The sequence below is a fragment of the Asterias amurensis genome, chromosome 10 (assembly GCF_032118995.1).
Source record: "Asterias amurensis chromosome 10, ASM3211899v1".
NCBI classification, from domain to species: domain Eukaryota; kingdom Metazoa; phylum Echinodermata; class Asteroidea; order Forcipulatida; family Asteriidae; genus Asterias; species Asterias amurensis.
Genome location: NC_092657.1, coordinates 4,819,642 through 4,830,540, shown reverse-complemented (window position 1 = coordinate 4,830,540; position 10,899 = coordinate 4,819,642). Strand labels below are relative to the sequence as shown.

At 41.5% G+C, this 10,899-nt stretch overlaps 1 protein-coding gene across 1 annotated transcript; it reads right to left on the bottom strand.

Annotated features, from left to right (window-relative positions):
- Positions 1-3,258: 3,258 nt before the first annotated feature.
- Positions 3,259-8,611, bottom strand: LOC139942485 (DDB1- and CUL4-associated factor 7). The gene is made up of 7 exons (XM_071939291.1): positions 8,314-8,611; positions 7,409-7,510; positions 6,843-6,941; positions 6,261-6,449; positions 5,639-5,848; positions 5,364-5,481; positions 3,259-4,869 (listed from the first exon to the last, which is right to left on the bottom strand). Exons 1-7 carry the CDS (start codon positions 8,452-8,454, stop codon positions 4,697-4,699), a joined length of 1,032 nt encoding a protein of 343 aa, XP_071795392.1. The 5' UTR covers positions 8,455-8,611; the 3' UTR covers positions 3,259-4,696.
- Between the last annotated feature and the right edge of the window lie 2,288 nt (positions 8,612-10,899).

The window sequence follows — 10,899 nt, the reverse complement described above, 5'->3', positions numbered from 1 at the left end:
TTAACAGGAAAAAAACAATTGTTGTGATTCATTATAAGGTGCTGCAACTGTTGCTGTTTTGTTTTTAATTGAACAAAACAAATTCACTCGCATACTTCCTAAACTCAAATTCACAGTTTTGTGCTACATTGCAAAATTTGTGCAAGACCCCAGTCCCTGCATGTGGAACATCACCTCGGAGATAGATACAGAATTGGCATGGTGTTACTATTAAAGAATTGTCTTGGTCCTGTATTTTTCAGGATAAGCAAACAACAGCTGAATACCAGTAACAAGCAATATGCAACTAGTGTAAATTTGGTTGGTAATCATGTTTTTATCAAGGCAAAAATTTCATGCTAAGCAAATTGTTGTGCTAAGCAGCTCTGTGAAATTCTGCAGAGCTATTTTGTTTGCTAGAGAATTGTCAGTGGCCTGAGTATGGTTGTACGGTAGGCAAAGGGCATTACCGGTACAGCTAGAGAATTGCCCGGGTCCTATCTGGTCATAGTGTAGCCCTATATAGGACTCTTCCTCTGTGCCGTAGTACAATACGAAAGTGTAAGGCCACCAGGGCTAGTCATAGTGTAGCTACAGATTTGTCCGAGTCTTATTGTGTTGGCCAGAGAACCGTCTGTGTTCTATATGGGCACAGTGTCGGGTGTCTGAGCATGATGGTAGTACGGTAGGCAAAGGGCAGTCGTGGTCCTACCTGGCATGGTATTAGTAACAGAATGTTTTGGGTCATATTGTGTTGGCAAGAGAACTCACGGCTCCATCTGGGCACGGTGTCTGAGCATGATGGTAGTACGGTAGGCAAAGGGCAATCTTGGTCCTACCTGGCATGGTATTAGTAACATAATGTTTTGGGGTCTTATCTCGGCAGGGTGCCAGCTAGTGAATTGTATGGGTCCTATTGTGTTGGCAAGAAAACTCTCGGCTCCATCTGGGCAAGGTGTCTGAGCATGATGGTAGTATGGTAGGCAGAGGGCAGTCTTGGTCCTACCTGGCATGGTGTTAGTAACAGGATGTTTTGGGTCTTATCTCGGCAGGGTGCCAGCTAGTGAATTGTATGGGTCCTATTGTGTTGGCAAGAGAACTCTCGGCTCCATCTGTGCATGGTGTCTGAGCATGATGGTAGTATGGTAGGCAGAGGGCAGTCTTGGTCCTACCTGGCATGGTATTAGTAACAGAATGTTTGGGGTCTTATCTCGGCAGGGTGCCGGCTAGTGAATTGTCTGGGTCCTATTGTGTTGTTTTAGAGAACTCTCGGCTCCATCTGGGCATGGTGTCTGAGCATGATGGTAGTACAGTAGGCAAAGGACAGTCTTGGTCCTACCTGGCATGGTGTTAGTAACAGAATGTTTTGGGTCTTATCTCGGCAGGGTGCCAGCTAGTGTGAACTGTCTGGGTCCTATTGTGTTGGCAAGAAGATTCTCGGCTCCATCTGGGCACGATGTCTGAGCATGATGGTAGTACGGTAGGCAAAGGAGCAATCTTGGTCCTACCTGGCATGGTGTTAGTAACAGAATGTTTTGGGGCTTATCTCGACATGGTGCCAGCTAGTGAATTGTATGGGTCCTATCTCAGCACGGTGTTTGCAAGAGAGTTGTGTAGGTCCTATGTTGGCATGGTGAGGGCTAGATAATTGTCCCGAGTCCTATCTTGGCAAAAGGACTGCTTGAGTGTCGAATGTCTAGGCAGATTTGGCTAGTATATCATGGCATGATGTCAGCCAGAGATTTGTCTGGGTCCTATCCGAGCATGGTGTCGGCCAGAGAATGGTCTAGGTCTATCCGAGCATGGTGTTAGTCAAGAATTTTTGGAGTCCTTAAGTTGGCCCCCTTGCCCCACACTGCAAGCATTATCAATTTGTCCATAGTACACCGGGCCCAATTTGACAAGGCCTGTAAGCATAAAAACTTGCCAACCAAAATTCCATATAGTTTACATTGTTGCAACTGGTGCCCCCACTCCCTTTTTGCTAAGCAAAGAAATTTGCTAAGCAGGATTTTTTTGCTTAACAACTTTATTTTATTGGGTCCAGTGTTGTAGGTCTTGCTGGTCTCGGAACTCCCTCATGGACCTTAATAGTCTTCGTCTCCCCTCGACTCTCTCGGTCTCGGACATTTCTGCCTTGGTTGCTGGACCTTTAGGTTTCGACATCCGACTATTGGGTCACGACTTCAACAATGATAGACCCCAAAACCAGACGACCAAAATCACGAAAATAAGAGTCAAACCAGGGAATTAATGGCTTAAATGATTAGAAGCAGTACAAAGCAAATTAAACAACAAATAAAAACCATCTGTTTTTCTTCAAGAGCATGTTTATATTTAAACGCCAACAGACACTTAAAACCAAACCAAACTAATTCGGTACACTACAACAGCACACAAATATTTACACTGAAGAAACGGGTCTTACATATTTACACTAACTTCTAAAAGAAAACTACGGAGCTCCATGCCCCCTGGTCAATGCCTTGGTGCCCTTGAAATGCTCCAGGAGAAATTTAAAATGTCCTCATATAGTGCCCTTTACGAAGGAGAAAATGCCTTGGTGCCCTTGCCATTTCCAAAAACAAAGCATACATGCCTGGCTAGTTGGTTGCCTTCATGAAGGCACCAGAGGCGATTGCCTCCATGTTCCCTGATCATTGCGTTGGACAGTAGAAATTTACAATTTCCTCATAGGGTGCCCTTTACCAAGGAGAAAATGCCTTGGTGCCCTTGCCCTTTCAAAAGAGAAGCATACAGGCCTGCAAGTGATAAATATTTTGCATTTTGTGCAACGGAGAGAATATTTGTTTAAATATAGCATTCCATTCAACTCGGCTTCACCTCATGAAATGGAATATTTCATATTTAAACTTGTGACAATGTTCTCCCTGCTGCACTCGTAGTTATTCCTTAGGCCCCCTGTTTATATACTTTAACAAAAATGAAGACCACTGCAATGAACATTCGGTTGAAATACCAAACATGACCACTGGTTTCTGTTCATTTGGCATTGCACTCAAAGTGCACCTGTTGATCCGCAGTGGCGTAAGCATGCACTTTCACTTTGAGTGGGGGGGGGGGGTAAGTCATTTAATGTACAGAATTATTAATTTGTTATTAAATAATGTCATTTTGGTGGTCAGGAGGGCAAGTATATGAGGAAGGAGGGGGTGGCAACCACCCCTCCCATCCCCCATCCCCCGCCCCCTTCTGATTAAACCACTCTTGATATCTTAGAGTACAACATGATAATCCAATAGATATTGAGACATGTCGTCAAAAATTTCTTTGAATTTACCAAAAGACTTTGTTAAAGGTATACATGTATACAGGATTTAAATCTGTAACAATCCTGGAATTTTAGGACTTGAATTCATTGCGTAAAGCACACACAATTCAAAACAACTGCGGGCCAAGCTAGCCTGAGCGGAATCCAAAGCCGAAGCGGTGGTTTCAAAAAGGGCCTATGCGAATTATGACTTCATTATAGTAGTTGCAAGAACAAGGATTCGGCTTTAAGCTCCATCTTTGCGTCTGAAGCCCCGAGGGCGTATGCAAAGCACGCGCAATTGTCAAAACAACCGTGGGGCCAAGCTAGCCTGAGCCGATCCCAAAGCCTATGCGAGTTATGACTTCATTATAGTAGTTGCAAGAATTAGGGGGCCAGACAAACCAGTCAAGAAAGGTTTATTTAGGTCGGCCGAAAGGGGTCAATCCTGGCTGTGTTCATGCAAGAACAATAAATGGTTAACTGTTGTTTGTTTTAATACTGACGTACAAAAGGCATGAGCATAGAAGTTATAATGCACACGACTCTAGTCATGCATGTCATGTGACCACTACCGGCAACTCAATGTAACTCAACTTAACTGGTCCACTCTGCACTGTGCTATGAAAACGGCTATTGATAACCAGCGATGCAACCATGGCCAATTGGCTGAATCCAAATAGTCAACTAACTGGTGGTTGTTTACTGACATACAAAAGGCATGTGCACCGAAGAATGCAATAGGCTCGAGTCATGCCATCTGAATGCGGCCTGGTGGCCCGGCTCAACTTACATTATAATTTTCTTATAACTGGTCCACTCTGCACTGTGCTATGAAAATAACTATTGATAACCAGCGATGCGACCATGGCCAATTGGCTGAATCCAAATAGTCGACTAGATTATTTCAAATATCGTAAGCTAGACACAGTTCATGCAAACTTGGCCGCAGTAATATGTGTAGTTGATAACCACTGTGTTCATCCACTAGAACTAGTTGACAGCATTCTTGTTCAACTACTGTGATCCAGTGCAGGTGGATACAATTCAATGGAAGAAAATGTACAGGTACACACACATGCAGTTGATTTCCACAAACTTCAGTTAGTTGATCAACACTAATGCTATTAGTTGAATAACAGTTGGTTAAGACCCTTATCACCAAGTAGTATCTACAAATTGATGTCATGATTGCAATCCAGTCCACGCAGATACAATTCCATAGGGTACTAAATGTAGTGGATATCAACCATCCCAAGTTGTTGATCCACACCCAACACTAGTTGACAAGCTACTTGATTCCGACATTGAGTAGTTGTAATATCAGCTAGCAATCTTGTTAACTTGCAATGCGGTCCTTTTAGAAGCAAATCAAACTTGTAGTTGACGTCAACCAATCTGGGGTAGTTGATCCACACCTTAGCATTAGTTGATCAGCTACTTATTTCAGACCCTGAGTATTTCTAAGCAGTTATTATAGCAGATAGCAATCCAGTCAGGTTGCGTGGATGCCCATTGGATGTGGTTGATCTCGCCGTCAGCGGTGTATGCGAGGATGGGGTCTTCGATTGCACGAGGCATCTGCTGGATATCCCAAATCAGGGCTTGGTGGTCGTCGGCTACGGACAGAAAAAGGACAAATCCAAATTAAAAAATGGCCACTTAAAATACACTTCTGACAAAGACGTATACAGGGGTTGCCCTTAACTTTTTTAACAACTCGGCAGCAGGACTAATTGGCTTAATTTTTAACTGGTCCGCAGGGTTTTTGACAGGCCCGTTGATTTTGTATAACCTTTTTTTATACCGATTGATACAATATATGGATTTTGGACTGTCGCTATTTTAATTCAATGAATTGCAACGTCAAGTTAAACTTTGATAGCCATAGTAACCATTATGGCACTTCATATTTGAAAGGGCAAGGTCATTTTTACTTTGCAATGGGCACTCTCATGGGAAACTTTTCAAGGGGCACCAAAGCCAAGACCAGTACAACCAATTCCTCTGAAATGCGAAAGATGAAACAAAGTGTACTGAAAAAATCTACAAAGGATGCCCAGTCCGCCTTTTTTTTTTGCACATATTTTTTTTTAACCGATTGAATCCTTACCTGCAGTGCAGATGTGGCAAGATGAGTGTGGAGCCCAGGCTATGCCATTGACGCAGGCTCTGTGGTTGTTGAGTCTTGCAACTGGAGTACAGGCTACCCTAACGTCCAGTATGATCACCTAGGAGACAGAGGAAAAACACACAAGGCGGAAATTGGTTGTGAATAAAATGAAATTCAACAAGTGAATAAATGCAACTTCTTGTTGCATTCTCAGTTAGAGAGGTATGGGTTGGTATTCTCAGGAAACACACTAATAGTAGGAGGGTTAACTTTACCTCAAATGAATCCATGGCCATTGTGGAAAGATAGTTTGGATCCTGTTTATTCCAGGCCAGCCTTAGTAACGGATGATGCTGAGGATCCTCGTAGATGATCGTGGAGTGCTCCAGATGTCGAAGGTCAAACATCCTGACCGAGCCGTCGGCACCGACTGACGCAAACATGTCTCTACCGCCGCCTGCACGGCTGAAGGCTATGTCGTAAACCTGTAGGGGTGAGGGGAGGGTGGCATTGTAAGAAAAAGGCTGATATTATGTGGCATGTTGTAGCCGGATAAATTTTTGTGCTTAGCAGCTGAAATTGGGCCCAGGTCTTAGCCTTGGTGCCCCTTCAATACTTTTCCTTAGGCATTAAAGGAAGCGCCCTTTACAAAATATTATGGCCTTGCCCTCTAACAGATGAAATTCCAGCAGCTGATTACATGAGACGCTAGGATTAATCCTAGGATGGGTTCAATGCGTCCTACATCTTCGGATATGGAGACGGAGACTGAAAATCGTCCCAAGACCTAACATTAATCCCAAGTAAGGAAGAGTTTGGTGAAACCACACCAGGCCTGAAGGGTACACTGTATGATTTATTTGTGAAATGGTTGACGTTGGCTTGACGATGCTTTACCTCCTTATCATGAGCAATGAGTTGTGTCTTGACATGGCCCGTGACCATGTTAACCCTCCCTAGCATCTGGCCCGTCTCAAGGCCCCAGATTGTACATGTTGTGTCGATACTTGATGTTCCCAATATGTTAGGGTCCACCTCGTTCCAGTCGAAGGACGTCAACGGGGCGCAGAAATCTGAGTTCTTGTTCTAAAGGATGATAAGATGGATAACACATTTTTAAAGTCAGAAAACCAGATTCCTACCGATTAATAGCACTCTCAAATTCTTGAAAGTTGTAGCTCCAACCGTAGCAAGAAGCAATCTGACACTCAAAAGAAGCTTTGGGATTTGGAATATTGATTTTGATTTTTGTTTTACCCATATACGCCGATGTGTGTTAGCACTGTATACTCAGTATTATACTGTAGAGTCTGAAGGAATTGGTTTTGGATAGGGTTTTAAAATGAATATCATGAAAGAAGTTCATCAAGCTGGTATATCAACTTATTAAATGAATATTCTACAAAACACAGCCAATACTCACTTAATTTACGTTTCTACTACGTTTCGTTAACGTTTTTAAATGGATTGTGCACTCACGTTATTGAGGAGGCATTCCAACCTTGTGTCTGTGTCACTCACTCTCCATACCCTCAGGTAATCACCGCTCGTTGCCACTAGATCCTGAAATACTCCTTTCTGTTAAAGACACAAATGCCACAATTTTAAGAAACCAAAGCCTAGATTAGAATTACACAGGGCCCAATTTCATAGAGCTGCTAAGCACAAAAAATTTGCTTAGCATGAAATGTCTTCCTTGATAAAAACAGGATTACCAACCAAATTTCAACGTGGTTTTCAGGATGAGCAAACAACACCAGTAACAAGGAATACAAAGGTATTATTATATCTCCTAGGACTAGTTCTACGTGAGAACTAGTCCTAACTCTTTGTTAAAACGACCCCTGGCCATATCAATAGACCCCTTTACAGATAGGCCGGAAGTGGTGATTATGATGCATTTTGGGAGAGCTTGCAAGTAAGCTATGCACGTTTTATGCGTGACGACATCTCAAAACATCACATCCTATCCTAGAATGCATTATTTTTTTCCTATTTGTAAAGGGGTCTATGTTTTGTAATCTCTTTTGAGACCTTAGTCTTACACTATCTGGGATCCACATGATCTTGGTGGTCGGGTATGGATGATCGAAGGTGCTCCGAGCCTCAAACTCTGATGTCTCTTCATTCAAAGACACTATCTGAACCTTCAAGTCACAACAAAATAGAATACGCTAACATTAAATCAACATTGAAACTGAATTATAAAGTGATCTATAAGGTATTGGAAACAAAACGATTCGTTCATAATCAAATGATGAATTGTTTGTCATGAAATAAATCATGAATTATGAAATGAAGATCAACAAGTTAATGTAGCATTAATATTAACACTAAACGTCAGGGCAGTAGGCATAAAACATAATATAATAAAAAGTCAAGCTATAGCGTTAAACTCTTTTAGAAAGTTAAAGTCCCTTTAAAAATCTATATCAATCAGTACAATACAACTGAGTGTCAACGATTTTATTTTTATCATGATTTGTATTAATTTAAAACAGCTATTTATATTTCTGTAAAATCTGGGGACCTCCTGTCAACTTCAACTCGGGCAAATCATACCAAAGATGATGACTTTGACGACCAATTTTTCACTTAATAATAATGATAATGGAAATGAAAACGGAAATAATACACTCAATAATCTGGATCAAACAATATTAAGGCCCCTATATAGGCCTACTCAATGATTTAAATATTACTTTTTAAATTTAATTTTAATAAGGCCTTGAATACTTTCAGATCGGGGTAAAATGTCAGGTATTTTTTTCCTCAAAAACACAACGGGGCAACGGTGCATTCCTCATCACATTTTCAGAGTCATTAATTTGTTGTCATGGTAATTTCAGAGCTACTGGCCAAACAAGGGACGAACAGATAAAGTCTCAAAACAAAACCTCATCAATCAATCAATCAATCAACTTCCATTTAACGAGCAGGGGTTACCAACCTTGTTATTGTACTCTTCCACAAAACTGCCCACAGCCAACCGGAATCTTTTGTCCGGTCTGACGCTCCAATTCATACTATACAACGTCCAAGGTGCCTCATATTTGTAGATTTCTTTCCTCTTCGGCGGTAGGGACGCCATGATTGGTCTTCAAAGGTTCCAAACGCTTTGTTTTTGTGTATTATTTCTTGTGTTTATAAACAACAATCGCGAAAAATTTTGCGCAAAATGGCGACTAAATTTACAAGTGCGTTATATTATTTGCATGGGTGCACTTTCATCCTATAAAAATTCTACGTGATAATCGCTGGGAACCAAGGAAAGTGAAAGAGGGCGCTATATAAATTTGACGGATCCTCAAAAATTAATTGCGCCTACGCTTGCATTGTTGATCCCTTTGTCATCAAAGTTTATCACTGGGACTCAGGGGGGCTACCTCCCTACCTCCCTACTACCTCCATGCTGGGATCATGGAGGCCCGAAATTTATGAAGGTCTATGGCTACTGCTGATGATTTCTTGTCATGGCCATCTGTTTTGTTATACGGGACTAAAAGTAGCCTATTCTACTGGTGTAGGCGTAGTTGTTTTTGGAGTAAGCCTATGTTTTTATTTAGACGGCTCCCAAAGGATGCACCTGCCTGTGGAAGCACGGGGAGGATCCCGCCCCTGTCAAGCCTGGAAGAGGCCAAGAGGCCGTCCTCGTAGCACCTGGGTTGGCCAATTGGAAGCAGACTTCGAGTCCCGGGCTGGGCAGCTGTGGCAATCCGCAGCACTAAAAACGCATTGGTTAGGCGGCTCTACGCCCCCCCCCCCCCCCCCCCCCGATGGATCAAGATGCTGATGATGATGATATTATGTTTTTATCTAGTATATTTATTTGTGAGGCCTACGTTTTAAAAACCAGAACAGAAAACCGGAAAATTTACTCGATTGTTCTAAATTAACTTCAATAGATTATCAATTACTCCCTCACCCAAACAATGTCCTTCAATTCACTCTGTCCCATCACTATGGAACACGAACTCCTAGCTCAATAAGTCTCCGCCAGGTCACTACTTTACTTATACCAGCTTCAAAATGAAAACTTATTTTTGTGCCCGTAACCAAATTAATTCGTATCGTAGGCTCACTTGCTTCTACGCCTCTTCTTACTGCTGACCAGTGGTGGATTTCACAAAGAGTATAGGACCAGTTACTCGTCCTAACTTAGGACTAGCCATGCAATTTGTTTATCTCCTATAGGACTAGTCCTAACTCTTTTTGAAATCGACCCGAGAGTCTTATGTGGACAGACTGAGGCCTATTAGTGGCGCATTTTGTCGTGAGTCGTTGATTTGTTTGAAACTATAATGCATTATTCTGTCAAAAACTCGTTCAGAGAAAATTAAAATCTGTTGCCTACAATTTCGGACCATCAAGTTCTTTGTATTAAATTGCGCATAGGAGTTGTAGTTATGCCTACACCCAAAGGCCTCCTATGCTCGTGACGAGCCCATTTAAAGACCCTGGGGTCGATTTCAATAATGCATAAAATAACAAAACTGTGAAAATTTGAGCTCAATCAGTCGTCGAAGTTGCGAGATATTTATATTAAAAGAAAACAACACCCTTGTCACACGAAGTTGTGTGCTTTCAGATGCTTGATTTCGAGACCTCAAATTCTAAAAAAAGAAATGGGGGTCTAATCAAATTCGTTGAAAATTACTTCTTTCTCGAAACCACGTCACTTCTGTTTCTCATAATGTTTTGTACTATCAACCTCTCCCCATTATTTGTAATCAAGAATGGTTTTATGATAACAATTATTTTGAGTTAATACCAATAGTGTCCACTCACTGGCATGGAGTACCCATAATACAATCATAATGTACACCCACCCCTCACACCTACACGACGTTCATACGAAGCGTAGGCGCACCCAAACTTCATTTTTGTTGGCCTATGTGTTCTTCGAAAACAGTTCACTCTGTTTTTTTTTGTCACAGTGTCACTTTTTTTTCTGTTCGTAATGTTGTCATTTCAATATTGAGGGTCACATGCTCCTAACGTATTGTTGTTTCTATGTGTCGCTATGAAAATGAAACTTAAGTTCAATGGGGAGTTCCACTCATTGCCGGGTTTTGGGAAAGAAGAAAAAACAGGGAAAAAATCATGTCAAGCGCTTATAATTAATTACGGAAAAAAAAAAAAAAAAAAAAAAAGGAAGGAGGGCTCCCACCCCCTAAAAGAATATGTTAATCACCCCTTCTTTTTCTTATGCTTTACTTTTTCCCCTTTCTTTTTTACTGCAGCATCGTCCATCTTTTTTGGTGTCCTCTTTTTATTGGGAAATTATTTCGGAAAAGTTTCCGTATGGCGCCACCACTTTTTCATTCGATATAAAATAATATAGTATCTAATTTTCCTCAATGAGATATCCCTATATTTTGTGTAAAAAAAATGTGAAAAAGTGGTGGCGCCATACGGAACTTATCCAAATCCGAGGGGGTTCAGTCTTGAAGTTTTTTAATAAGAGAGTGAGAAAGTAGGCAAACTTTTTCTCAAAATTACGTTACTTCAGAGGGAGCCTTTGCCCATACTTTAT

Coding starts and splice junctions, on each gene's coding strand:
- LOC139942485 (XM_071939291.1), bottom strand. CDS start 8,454: ATGGCGTCCCTACCGCCGAAGAGGAAAGAAATCTACAAATATGAGGCA. Junction 6,450..6,842: donor TGGAATGCCTCCTCAATAAC/GTGAGTGCACAA, acceptor ATCATCCTTTAG/AACAAGAACTCAGATTTCTG. Junction 4,870..5,363: donor TTGCCACATCTGCACTGCAG/GTAAGGATTCAA, acceptor TTCTGTCCGTAG/CCGACGACCACCAAGCCCTG.